The 15,320-nt window shown below is 32.7% G+C and overlaps 1 protein-coding gene across 1 annotated transcript; it reads right to left on the reverse strand.

The window, feature by feature from the left end:
• Positions 1-10,562: 10,562 nt before the first annotated feature.
• Positions 10,563-11,657, reverse strand: LOC122296906 (wall-associated receptor kinase 1-like). The gene has a single exon (XM_043106703.1). It carries the CDS (start codon positions 11,655-11,657, stop codon positions 10,563-10,565), a length of 1,095 nt encoding a protein of 364 aa, XP_042962637.1.
• Between the last annotated feature and the right edge of the window lie 3,663 nt (positions 11,658-15,320).

Consider the following 15,320-nt stretch of genomic DNA (forward strand, 5'->3'; position numbering starts at 1 on the left):
TACTCGTTACTATATAATAAATAAATTGATAATTTAATATAGAGATTTGATATGAATAGTCAAAATTAAATCAATCTTATATTATTTTATTATTATATAATAAAAAATAACTATTCCAATATAAAGATTTATGTAAATAGAATAGTCAAAATCTAAATTTATCTTATATTTATCAAAAGTGTCATTTACATATACATAATCTAATAACAATGCTTTAACCAATTACCAAATCCTCTCAATTCTGACTCATTTCTTTTCTTTTTATTTCATTATTATAATTTTTTTATATTTCTACATAAAAAATATAATTTTTTAAAATTTATAAATATAAATAATATTATAAAATAATATTTTATTTAACTTTTATCCTCTTCAAATCATCTCTACCTCAATATCCAATCCACCATACGTCATTCCAATTTCACCGAAATTACGACAGATAAATCTATTTATCCCTTCCGACAGAAAATCCTCACAGCAACACTCTCCATCATCACGCAGCAACGTCCTCCTCGCTCACTCTTTGAAAGTTTCTCTCTCTCTAGTTTGTGCCGCCGATCACTCTCTATCGATCAGATCCACCGCCACTGCATCTTTCTTCTCTCTCGGTGAGTCCGTCGCATGGCCCTCTTCTGTAGTGAATACTTTGTATTTTACGGATTAAATTCCTTAGTAGGTTGCTACCTTTGCTTTAGCTTTAGCTTTTGCTTTTGCCATTGCTTTAGCTTTTGCTTTTGCGTTTACTTTTGCTTTTGCTTTTTCTTCATAAAAAACGGATTGAGTTTGATTATTTTGCTTTTTCTTCGTGAAACACATGGGTTGAGCTTAATTATCCTATTGCCCTTTTCTAACCATGACAGATTTGTGTTTCTAACTTGTTCTGAACGTGGGCTGATATCTAACATAGGCCTTGGGCCTGTATTTTTTTAAGAGGACTGATTTCATAAATTAGTATATTGTTTAAAATGGGCTGACTTCAAAAGAGTATAATTCTATTATATGATGGGCTTAGTTATTACAAAAAACTGTATATTATTTTAAGTTAGACTGGGCTTAATATTTAAATTGGGTTTAGTGTTATTTGAATAATTATGTTAACTCAAAAACCTATAATTTACAAAAATATCGATTATTAATTTTATAACGAGAGTTCGGTAGTAACTAATGAAGAGTTTACATTTATTTTGAATGCTTTAAATTGAGTAAGTCTGTTTTTATGAAATGATTTTCCACTGTTATTTAATATAATTAAATAAAATACGATTACCTACAAAAAAATAATTAAGGGAGTTAAAATATACTACTAAGTATTTAGTTATTATTAGACTATAATAATAGTTTACAAGAATTTTAATAATTAATATTATTAAGTCTATTTTTATGAATCGAATGTCTCGACCAGTTATTTTTATAAACTTAGATAAAATTATGATATTTGAAAGATTAGATATTATATTAGTATTTAAATTTGAGCATAGTAAGTGTTTAATTTTAAACGCAAAAATCTGATTAAATCTATTTTATTAAACGAGATTAAGTGATTGGCTTTGACAAATTTTATTATAATTATGTACTAAGTTGTGAATTTAAAAGAAATATGTTAAGGATATTTAAATGATATGAATATTTATCTGATTTCTTGAATAATTATGTTTAATTCAAGAAAGTAAATCTATTTTAAGAATTTAGGTTTTCATGACTTATTTTAACAGAATTGAATTAGCCCTAGTATTTTACTAAACTTTAATATACTGAATTAACTTTATGATTCCATGATTTTGTATGAAACATGATGTGTATTAAATTATTTTCCATGATATATATCAATCAAGCAGAATATTAAGACACTATCTCAAACAAATTTAGTGATATTTAGTACTTCGTATAGGTGGCAAGCTAAGAAATAAGATTCAGGAAACGACACAACAAGTTAAGTAATTTGATCATAAATTAGAATCATCACAATTCAGCTTATATATGAGTATTATTCAAGCTAGTTCATTGACAGCCATTTTTATGTTCCACGCATGTCATGATGTATGCCAGCATGTTACTCAGCACAACACATGATCATGTTATTCAACATCATGTTCAGAATCAAAAAATTACAATTGTGTATATCAATATGTCATGCATCTTATGTCGCATGAGACATACTAGCTATCTTTAGTACAAGTACAAGATAGGATCAAAAAAATTTCTTCAAATCAGTAAATCAGAAAAAAGGTAATCAGTTTAATCAAATCATCATTCAATTCAGATCAAGGTGGATGTGCAAGCCATGGAGTCAAGCGTGATCTACTGTAGGATACCAGAATACTACTCAGCAGCTCCCATTGCCATAGTGGGATGTAGGGCCGGTGCACAATCTTACACACAGAGTTAAGTGTGTTGGCCAATTAGTTCAGTAAAATCAGTCAGATCAATCAATTTAGAATAGATATGTCAGAACAATCAGTTAATTCAAATAGATCAAGATAAGTCATGTATAGCGTAAGCATCAAAATGATCAATCATGATTTTAAGTTCTCAGCATAAAAACTTTTATGAAAAATCCTTACGTTTATTATGTTCACATTGTGATCGATTTCTTACTGAGTTTTCGAATCATTTTAGTTAATTTCATGTTTTCTAACCACATAAGTCAAGATGATGATCAATATGAGCAAGCGGGCCAAGTTTAGAAAGAGCAGACTGTGAGTTTAGAAATGCCAATTCAATTGGTTTGAGAATTTGGTCATGTCTTTCTTAAGACATTTTATTTATTTAGTTTTAGTTATGAAAAATGTAAGTATGTTGCCTGGTTTTATGTATGTAAGCAAATGACACTCCTGACCCTAGGGAAGAGGGAGTTACAGTAGTTCCCATAAAAAAGTGAATTTTTCACAGTCTTTTATTGTATAATTCACTTTTTTTTATAAAAGATTTATACGAAATTTATGTATTTAAGACCTGTATATATAATTTTGCTTTATATATAATGAGTAATGCTACATACAGTTGTGGAGTGGGAAAGTGTCGTGTAGTCACTTTAAAAAAGAGTATGGTTTATTATTAAAAAATTGATTTATTTTTATATAGATTTCGTATTTACTCACTATTTTCAAAATGATTGTGCAGCACCTATACACTTATAACTACATCTAGCATTTCTCAAATATAAATGAACACTGAGTGTTTAGAAGTAGAGCATGATGCGACGTGTGGCCCTTAGTTTCTATATATAGTTGAAAACAAAGTCATACATGGTAAAATTTTAAAAGTAAGTGTGGAATGCTTCATTTTATGTTTTCTTAAGCCATGTCAATTCCTTTATATTTACAATGTCCTCCTTTTTTTTTTTTTTACTTAGTATTTTTATTTTTTATTTTTAATTGTGAATCAATTAGAAACAAAATAACAAAAAGTTCTTCAGGAATCTTGGCTGCTTTAAGTTCATCTTAAATGGTCTTGTACTTAGCCATAATTGATTTAAGTTCATCCTAGGTAGTTTTGAGCCCAATATAAATTAACTTTGTCCCTCGACTACCCAGTCGAAGTAGCCAGCCTCATGTAAGGATCGCTACAATCTTTCTTAACTTGGGCGAACTGAATCACACAAACTGCATCACCTATTCTAGCTCAGCCTGCAATTCCTCAAGAAGCTTTTGCTTGGCAGCTAACTCTTCCTCCAACATCAAAACGGCTTGGGTGGCATCCCACTAAGCCTCCAAGTCTAGTCCAACTCATTCTTGGTCTTTGCCAACAAGGAACGTTAGAGGCCAGACCTCCTTAATTCTTTTACCTTAGCTTTTGCCACAGCAATCTTGATAGCTTGCTCATGAGATTGCTTACCAAAACAACTTTAAATGATTGGGAGGCCTCCATGTTTTTCTCCACAGTAGACTACTAGGTGACACACCCAACTAAGGAAGATAAGCATAGCAAAGGAAGGCACAACATCAGGCCCGATGAATAAAACATGAAGGTAAGTCAACTAGAGTATGACCAAAACATGCATTGGAGCAAGAAGTGCCCTGAGTTCCTTGGTGATCATTGCAATCAAGGGATCTGACGCTTCTGTCACCTCGAAGTTGAACAAGGCATGGGGGGCCCTGCAGCAGGAAAATAAATCAGGCAAGGCATAATCTCTCAAGGGACAGCTTCGAGGGGAGAGAGAAACTTGGGCTAACAAGGAGATTCTGACTTAGCCGCACCTCCCTAGAAGCAACTTCCTCTAGGGTGAAACCTTTAGTGAGGACCAAGGATGAGAGGAATCATTTGTGCCAGCAAGACCCGCAGAGAATACTTTAGGTATGGCCACTGATTCCTCGCCTCGCCCTTGCCTACTAGATAAGCTGGAACAATGTTAACATTCCCCCCTTCCGTAGAGGTACGACACTCATTAAAGCTAGTGCCCAATGAGACATCTTCGACTGAAGTTGTTATCTCTCCCTTGGGAACAGTCGTGGGACTACATGGCACATCACCCCAAGTTACACTCTACTTAGGAATGCCAAGTGTATTTCGCTCCTCGTCAATCTCAATCACCCTAATGGAATCGCTTGAAGCAAGAGATTAAGAGACCAATGGAGAAAATCTCTTGGATAAAGAATTTAGAAGTGTTTCAGGGAGATAATCAGGAATTGAGTTGAGAAAAGCTTGATCCAAAAGTGAATCCAAGTGTTGGACATCCTACCAAATAACATCCATTAGGCGGTCAAAATTTGGTGGAAGAGGTGGCTAACGAGCCCCCCTTCCATCCTCATGTACTATGGTAGTAGAAGTAAGTGAAGAACATCACGCTAAACGAGTGACATCATTCCTATTGGAGCAAGTAGAGCTGAAACGAGTGCATGGTCCACCATGCTATCTCTCACCCTTGGCGTAGGGTCTCTCTCCTTTAGGGTCAAAAGGAGCGAGGGTCGTCCTTTTTGCAGGGACAAATGGCCCCAAGGACAGTAGAACTGGGGATGTTGTTGTCCAAGATGTGGGAAAGGAATCGATTTAGCATGACCAAGAAATAATAGGTAGGGTGAGAACAATTTTGCAAGATTGGCGAAAGCATCATCAGGCAAAACCACAAAGTATTCATGCTCAAGAGGAATCTCACCCTTCAAAAGTCGGAGCACTATTTTAATTTCAAGTTGCTTAATTCACTTAGTTCCAGATATATTTATCAACAAAGAGTAAAGAAAGTTAAAGGGTGCAAGCAGATACTGTAAATTCACATATATGTCTTCACAAAGTTAGATGCTGCATGCATTGGTGGTGAAACGTGTGGACTCTTATCTAATTTGTATCTTTCATGCTAAAATCGCTTTCTATAACACGCTAATCTAATATTACGAGGAATGGTGTGTGGGTCCAATAATTGTTTTCAAAACCCAAAAGAATTTATCAGATGAGTTGGACTTACTTTGGACTCAAACTCACCTAGAGAAACTCGATAAATTATAATTAAGTTAGGCCCATTAAATGGGACAACCCATTTGTCCAAAGGAAAAATCCCAAAGCAAGTTGCAGTAAGCCTCTGCCTCAGGCATAAGAAAACCTAGGCACGTTGTCATCTACTTGAGAAACCCAAGACTGCAATATGTACATAGATATATATATATATATATCCTTAAACCTCCCTAGGGTTTCCATTCGTTTCCTCAAGCTATCACCGCAACAAGCAACATCCAAAATATGCATCCCCTCACGGCAATCAATATTCCATGCTTATGGAACCATGAGAGCAGCCTCCATTGTGCACTAGCTCCACATATACCAACCCACATTGACCAGCATGAGCCCACCACCAACCTCCATGTTGTTCCAAGTCGTAACACCTCTCGCTAAAAGCCCCTCAGTTGCCGCAAGTTGAATGTCAACTCTTCCTTCACATCTCCGGATAGACTACAACCCTATTTCAGCAACTTCATAAAATTGCCTCATCAAACAAAGTTTCATGACTAATGCAGTTGGGACTGTGTCCACTAGCCCCCCATCACCACATATGCCATGTATCAAATGACTCTTTGCGTTGATTATCCACCTCTCTAAGACATATGATTGTAGTACGATGTTTATCATAGACTTTTTCTCAAAATATGTAGGCTATGGAGGTATAAAAATCCAATAAATTCAAATTTACAACATGTACAAGAACATTGAGCTTTTCCCTCCCAATTGTTACTTCATATGCTGGACTTTCTTTCCCATCAGGTGTCACCAAATTTATTTTCCTCCATCTTCCTCATGTGTTAAAGGCCTTGTATCGTTGGCTATAAAATCGCACTTCGTTCTTCTTGAAATTTCAAAAATGACTTTCTTGTGTAGATCTTGGCTGCTTCCTCTTCTACTTGGAAACAAGTTCTCATAATTGGCCTCATAGTTTTTATCTTCACATCTTTCTCTTTCTTATTAAGATAATGGGCGTTCAATACTTTATCATATTGATGGAAGAAATCACGAACCATTATACGTGAAAGAACAAAGTGTATAAAAAACTTGTTAATCCTCTCACTTCACTGAGTTGTGGACATTTTTGTGCAAAATATGCCCCTCAAGTAAGCTGGCACCCACTTTGCGCTCCTAGCATAAATACCCTGCAACTAATTATTGTCCTCCACTTTGTACTTTAATAATACTCTAGTCCACTCCAACTCAAACTCTTCAATTGTGAGTGTTTCATAAATACAATGGTGAAAATCTTGCTGAAATTGTGGATACTTTTATTATTGACACGAGCTAGATGTTCAGGAACTTTACGTAATATATACCATAAACACAATTTGTGAGTTTTATTGGAAAATACCTCCGCAATGGCCTTAGCCATTGCCTTGTCATCATCAGTTATTATTGTTGGTGGAGCACAAACAAGTATTACCTCTAACCATGTTTTTAACAGCCATGCATAAGACTCAACTGTCTCATTTATGAGTAAGGCCCATCCAAACATCAAAGATTGATGGTAATGATTAACTCCAATGAACAGAAAAAAAAGGTATCTTGTAGCGATTGGTGAGGTATGTGGCATTAAAAGTCACAACGTCCCTAAAATGATGATATGCAGCCCGCGATCTAACATCTGCCCTAGAGTAGTTTCCCATTGATCCATTTTTATTGACTTGGATCGAATACACAAAACTTGAATTATTACGTTCACTTTCCAAAAAGTAAGTGTATAGGCCTTGTGCGTCTCCGTCTACCAAAAACTGTCTCATTCGATTAACAAGTAATTTTGAATGTCTTTATTAATGCAACCAATATTATAGTCACCACCAAAATTCTTACTCAAGATGAAGATTATTTTCCATATTGGTATCCCCAACTCATTTAGTGTGTCTATTAAATTTTTTTACGCTGGTGTTACCTGTTTTTGCCCATAAAGAAAACTTGTACTCCTAGATGTTAGCAGCTCATGATTATGCTGGAGTATAAACTTAGAGACAATTCATTTTTCTCAATCCTTCCTTATTGTCATCATTGTCTTACACCCAATCTTTATTTCTGCAAACTCGGGTTTTACTCTACCTTTTGATTTCAAATTCTAGTGACAGAACCTTTCCCTCGAACAAACATATTCTATCCCAATTAGTGATCTATCTTCCTTTGAAAATCAGGTATGGTTTGTTCGAATGCTAAAACCAGCTCGTCTAGAGAAAGCTTTGTAGCAAATATGTGCATTTTCTACATCGTCAAGTTGTAGCTCCACAGCTCCACATACGGCTCCACATATGAAGATGACGCGGTATTTAGTTCCTTGGGCAAGTTCCTACCTTCTTCAACCTCAACATCCAAATTTTCAATTATTTCAACTTTATCAGCACTAAAATTAACAGAATCTAATACCTCAACATCGTCCCTAGAAATACTCATCTTTCAAATTTTTACTCTACCTAATATTATGAAACGTGTCATTTATAGAACAAAAATCGTATGCACAATAGTTAATAATTTAATAGAATAGTACCCAAAGATTAGATTGGCTACAAACATCATTAATTAAAATAAAATTGCACTACTGGAAATATATTTTTTTGTGACTAATCATTATCATAAAGAAAACAAATAAGAGAAATTTTTTATGGTTCTGTACCTAAAAGGTAATCTAAACATCATTATCATAATGCACCTCTTCAACCTAAACATATTTTATTCAATCATGCAGGTAATCTAAAAAGTATATGGTTTGGGATCGGTTTTCTTAAAGTTTTGGTGGGCTATTTTGTTACAGTACTAGTAATTTGTAATTAAAAAGAAAAAAAAAATTCATTGTTTTTCATGTTAGTGGATATGATTGTAACAATAATCCAAAAAAGTCATTTTCAAAAGAAAAAAAAATCTTTTTTATCAGGTTTGTAGTACAAATAATGCTACAAGTTTGTAGTGAGACATGTCTTTATTTTAATCATTAACCCGTCTTCTTCTTTCTTTCTATTTTTATTTATAAAAAAAAAAAAAAAAAAAAAAAAAAGACAGGTTAATGCTACAAAAAATCAAACTTTTTTTCTCAAACTTGACAAATATTTTTTTTAAGACAAGTTAATGCTAGAAATAATGGCTAAATAGATTATTTTGTCGTGCTTATCAAAGTAGAAGAAAGAAGCTTTAAAAAAACAAAAAACAAAAACAAAACTTGTGAGCACATCAAAAATACCTCACTTTGGCCTAAGGAGAGCGACAAAATGCAAGGGATAGTGCGAGAGAGAGGAAGTCTGAGAATGGGTCCAGTTATTCGAAGGAGAGAGAGATAGGGGGAAATGGGTGTAAAAGGTTGAGAGAGAAAGGTATATAAAAGGTTGGGAGAGAAAAGGATCATCTTGAGATATGAAAAGCTATGAAATGTTTAAAGATTCACTATATCCATGTTTAGTTGACTTTTAAAAAAAATTCTTATGTGGCATCTTTTAATTGGCTGGTGTAAAAGTTATATATACACCAAGACCGCTTGCTAGACGCGCCCCATGGACAATTGTTGCAATAAACGTCAAGGGCAACAATCTTGGTCATTGGGTGTTAAATTTATATGTTTGAATATTGTATGCAATTTCCAAACTAAACAAGTCCAATCATATTCAAAAGATGTAATGACAAAAGAGGAAAAGAAAGAAAGAAGAAAGAAAACAAAATGGAAAAGATATGACAAAATGAAGCACGCAAGCATTATAGCTGTTTGATTGGACTGCCAAACAAAATAGAGTAAATCATAATATGTTCAAGGAACTTGGAACCCACAATAACATGTGACGAAGACTTGGAGAAATAATTGCTAGTCAAAACTTTTCTTTTTAGTTTTTAGAAGAGTAAAATCAAAACTTTTGAAGGCTAAAATTTATAACCACAAAGAGCATATAAAAACCAAAAATTCTCATGGCTAGTGTTCCTTCTTGGATAAAAAATAAAAATAAAAAATTTGTTAACAAAATCTATACAACACAAATCAAATCAAGAAGTCAGAGAAACTCAAGAATCAATTTCTCCAATGAAGCATGTATCATAAAGAGCACCTACTGAAGAACTTGTCTCTGACTTTGCTTCCAAGTTCAAGGATTATAGGCCATGTTAGCCCAACATGAGAAGCAAAGACAATTTTGCAAATGGGAACTTGTCTTTGACTTTGCTTTTAGTGTTATGGCCTTTGCAAATTCTTGGTCAAAATGGGGTTCGATCCTCAAATGGAAAGCTAGATTAGACCTAATTTATTTGAGATGAAAAATTATAAGTTTTACATGCAAGTCATCTTTAGTTCTTGATCAAACAATGGAGAGGAAGTAGGTCTATATCATGGGTTCAATAACTTGTCAAAGATTTTCTAAATATCAAAGAAAAGGGAGGCGAGATGTGCAAATTCATAATTTTCTTTTTCGAATATGGGCAATAATTCTATACATCTTAATTTATTCGACTAAAAAGAGAGACTAATGTATGAGGTTTCAAGTACATGTTTAAACTCGACTTTACACTATATTTGGATCAAAGATGCACTCTTTGCAGAAAACCATGCTAAGGTGAACTCCACATAGGAAGACGAGCCATCCCATGAGGGAGTGAAGACCCTCTTGATGAGGATTGGCCACTTGAACTCTAGATCTCCCATTTTAATATTCATGTGTTATTTAGTTTTATTCTTGTCATTTTTTTCATCTTTTTTCCCCTAATTTTCATGATGTCTAAGGTTGGGATAAATGTCATGATTCTATTAGTTACTTGATGCTAATTGTTAGTGTAATGTACCTAGGAACTGAGTGTACTACTTATCATGGAACCTTAGTGTGTTGTGAAAAATAGTACAAGTTGTACAACTTTTATTACATTAACACAATTCTTAAATTGTCAAGAATGGAAACATATCGAGGGAAAAGTAGGCTCTTTGCATTAGGATGGGATCAAACTAATTTGTTCACTTGGAGGAACACAAAATTCTTGCAAGTTATATCCAACTACATAAATTTAGTAAAAGAGGGATAACCAGTAAAAGGTACTAAATGATCTATGGCACTCTACAACATTATTACAAACCATTAATATGCATATACAAGTTCACAAAGTGATCTAAATGATTTATATAAATCAATTCTTGTCGACTTAGCAACTTATCGACCATCATCTAGGGGTTTCAAGAGTTGGTTTATCATGCTATCATGTCCACTAACTACACTTACAGAAGAACTAGCGCCATTATCAATGTTGAAAGGGAGTGTAGGTGTATCGGGCAAGTATTCCATTCCTTGAGTGATTTGATTATCTTTTTCCCGTGGATGCTTTTCCATAATTCTCAATCCTTCTAACTTCGTTGCCACTTCCATCATAGCGGGCCTATCCTCCCCTCTTAATCTTAAGCACCCTTTTGCAAGATTAGCAACTTCCTTTAATGGCTCGATATTACCCTCATTAACAATGTGATCCTCAAGAATGTCAAAAAGACGATCCGCTTTCACTGCAGAAACAAAATATATTGATAAGCTTTTATAAGTTTCAGGCCTATTGGTAGAAATTGCATCTTCACCTGTCAGCAGCTCTGCCAACACAACACCAAAATTGTACACATCACTTTTTTCGGTTAGCTGGCCAGTTTGGAAGTATGCAGGATCTAAGTACTTGAGAGTTCCTTGCACTAAGGTGGTTATTTCTGTTTGATCAAGAGCTATCAACCTTGAAACTCCAAAGTCAGCCACTTTTGCTATGTAGTTATCATCTAATAGTATATTAGTACTTTTCACATCTCTATGTATAATTGGCATAGAAGTTTCAGAATGTAGGTATGCAAGGGTTCTTGCTGTTTCTGTTGCTATCTTCAAACATTTTTCCCATGAAAGAGAAAAAGCACGACTTATATCATGAATATGGTCAAAAAGAGTCACATTTGTGACGAATTCATAAACAAGTAAGGGGACTTCTGTTTCAAGACAGCAACCTATTAGTTTTACCACATTTCTATGATTGATTTGTATAAGCAAAATTACCTCATTTATGAATTGCTCGATTTGGCTCTTATCACAAATTTTGGACTTTTTGATGGCAACCTCTTTGTTATCGGGTAATACTCCTTTGTAAACAATTCCATAACCCCCTTTGCCAAGGACTCTACTTTCATCATAATTGTTGGTGGCCTTTTTAAGCTTGTCATTGCTAAAGATTTTTGTTGTCTCTATAGACCTTCTATGATTCAAAATATGTTCTTGTAACATTAAGCCACCATTTTGTTGGAAGTACTTTTCTTAGAGTTTAATGAGCTTTCTTCTTTTCAATCCCAAAAGTACTGAAGAACCTCCCAATAGCAAGATTAAGAGACTTATGCTTATACATGCCCAAAATGAATTCTTAAGTAAAATTGTGACCAAAATCCAATGGTTCATTCTTTATGTTTGAAAAGTGACACAGATATAAAGAGATTTTATAAAAATAAACTCATACAAACTGATATGGCATAATGCGATACGATAAATCTATTTTACAATAAAAGTAGTATTATATCTAGCCACGTCAATTTGTGAATTTTTAATTTGATGAAATCATCTTGTATCTAAAACATGTCGATCTTCTTCATGTTTACCAACACCAGTATATTTAGGATGACGCAATGAATATTTGAGCTAGAAAGTATTTACATGAGTGATTACCCATAAGCTAGTATAGATATATATATATATCTACCTCTGACAACTTTAAAATGTGGTTGATGTTAAAGCCAAAATGGTAAATTATTTAAAATGGATATGGTGAACCAATATATTTTCAATTGCCTTTAATCTTTCTTCCAGATACTAGAATGACACCAATTGATATATTTACAAAAGAATCACAAAAATAATCTTACAAATTGATGTCACTTCATGTGATTTGTTAGATCTGCTATATAATAAAAAAAGTAATATTACAATCTGACAAATTATATTAAGCTACATCAATTTATAAAATTACTTTTATATAATTTTTTTGTAACTAGAATATTTCTCTTTATATATAATTATATAGTGCAATGATGATATGCTTATAATTGCTTGGTTTAGGAATATCGAGAGCACAACTAGTTCCATTTCTCCACCCATCTCCTTTGTAACCCTTGGGGCAAGAACAGTTGTAAGACCCCAAATGGTTGACGCATGCATTATGAGCGCACTCGTGATTTCGAGCTTGACACTCATCAATATCTGAAACACCATGATTAGTATAGCTCATGTCAATACTCACATCCATCGTAACAATATAAGATCTTCAATATGATGTCATTTAACTAGCTCAAGTACCTATGTCATCAAAATTTATTTTTTCTATCTTTATTTAATGAGTTTAATAGAATAGTTTATGATCTATTTATAAGGTTTTCTATATCGATCATTAATTAAATAATTTTTTTAATATTTTTTATTTATTTTAAATATTTCCTCTAACTACTAATAAATTTACAATATCCTTGTATTGTTTTATATTTGTAATATTTTTCTATATACAATCTCATATAATTTTACTCTATACATGAAAAACAATTATACTCCAAAGAAAAATCAAAACTTATTCAAAATATATATAAAAAAAAAGAGATAATATTAGAAGAATATTATCAATTATATTATAAGAATATTCATTTTCAATAATTGTATAAAAATATCATCAAAATTCCCTCGGATATATTAGCAAATAATAATTATGAATGAATATTTTTAAATATATTGTAGGATATTTATTTTCAATATATATTAATTTGTAAAAAAGTATTCTCGGAATATATATGGATTTGACGGAACATCACATGAAAACTAAGTGAAAACAAAAGAATTAAAGAAGATCTAAAAAATCTACTTATACCTAGCAAAATTTACCATCAAATTAATGCATATATGGAGCATTAATCACATACAGTTGCAACCACCAGAGAGATATGGGTTTCCGTAATAGCCTGAGGAGCAGTTGCAGCGATACCCAACGATACCCAGGACCGTTTGTGGAATCGTAACATTCACTATTCGCTAACTTACATGCATATCCTGTAGTATTTTTCTTGGCAACTTCGCATGTCTTATTTCCAATTGCCCAATCTAGCACCAAGGGAAAAGCAGATTTATTCTGCATATTTTGAAGATCTAAGGTTGAAAACTTGTATTCTATTTTTTCCACGACAAAGGTGAAACCACATGGATTGAATTTGCTCACATTGGAGTGGTTTTTAAGGCTGCTTATAGACACAATAAAATCTTTTATTCCATTTGGGATTGGAGTCTGGCAACATCCAAAGCCAAGCAAGATTCGTTAATCGTATCGTCGATGCTATCACAGAATGCCACACATCCTATCATATAATTCTTGTCTGAAGCTAAACTTTTAATGAGCGCCAAAGTGTCACAATCGACGATGGTGAACACGTTCTTTGTATACGAGATGGGAAACTCTCGGAAGGTGAGATAAGTACTGCTATCGTTCGAATTATAGTCCAATTACTGTGGGCAATCACGAGCTATAGGAGATGAGACTTACAGTTCACCCTCCAATGATATGTTGAATACATTTATGTTACTAACATGCAGAAATAGTGTTGGAGTACTTGTCCTGGAGTTGGAGGAGGAGAAGTTACAAGTAATGAGAAAAGATGAGTCAAGATAGTAGCCTTCAAATGTTCCAAATGGGTAGGGCACGTCATGAAGCGATCCACATGTTCTGTTGCACCTGGAAATTGGTTCAGCTATTGATACAAATATTGCTGCAGAAATTACAAATACCCCAAGCAGGAGTTTTATAGCAGCTTGTTGATGCAGAAGAACAGTTTGAAAAGAGGAGGACATAGCTTGCATGCTAGTTAATTGCATTTTTTATCTCTCTAATTTGATCTATTCTTTTGTTCATTCCTAGTGCTACTTACCAAGAAGATGGCCTTTTATAGAAGGCAATTACTAGTACTCATTATTGATCTAGTCAAGAATTTTTATTTATATATTTTTTTCTTTTTTTGAGCTACTCTGAGAAAATATAATCCTTTTCCTAAGCTAGTCCCCGTCAAGAAGTCCCTCTTTTTTTCTTTTTTTCTTTTTTTTTTTTTTTTTTTTTTTTTTATCCCCCTAGAAAGTCGGGATCAAAAATGCATTTTTAAAGATAGTGTAGAAAATTATTTATCTCTTATCTGAACTAGTCAAGAAAATTATTATATAGTCAAAAAATTGTGATGAGAGGAGATGAGATGTCTTATCCTTTGATTACACAAATGAAATATTTTATTAAAAATTAAATAGAATATTGTTATCATATAATTTTTTAATATTAAATTTATTTCAAAATTTAAAAACTTTAAATTATTTAATATATTTTATATAAAAATTTTAAAAAAATTAATAATTATATGAGAGGACATAAATGAGATAAAAATTATAATTTTAATATTCTATCTAAAATAATTTCATTTCATCTTTAAATTCAAATCAGAACAATATATTTTAAAGAAACCCAACGGCTAGTCTCGTTTGTTTTCAGAGATGAGATGAGATAAATTGAGATAAGTTAAATAAAATATTATTAGAATATATTATTTTTGTATTGAGATTTAAAAAAGTTGTATTGGAATTTGAAAAAGTTGAATTATTTATTTTATTTTGTATGGGGATTTGAAAAAGTTGTAACGATTAAGATTAGATGAGATGAAATTTTTATGAAAACGAACAAGGCCTTAAGTCTACATTGGTCAAGCATTTTCGGAAGGGTGGGACCACACCCACTGCTGGAAGCTCTCTCTAGGGCTCGCTAATGCTTTTTTTTTTTTTTTTTTGCTTTACTTTTTTTACATGAATTTTTTGAACATTTTAAAATATTTTATAAAATAAAATCTCATAATATTATTAAAAAATATTAAAAAAATAAAATTAAAT

The sequence above is a fragment of the Carya illinoinensis genome, chromosome 15, assembly GCF_018687715.1.
Source record: "Carya illinoinensis cultivar Pawnee chromosome 15, C.illinoinensisPawnee_v1, whole genome shotgun sequence".
Classification (NCBI taxonomy): Eukaryota; Viridiplantae; Streptophyta; class Magnoliopsida; order Fagales; family Juglandaceae; genus Carya; species Carya illinoinensis.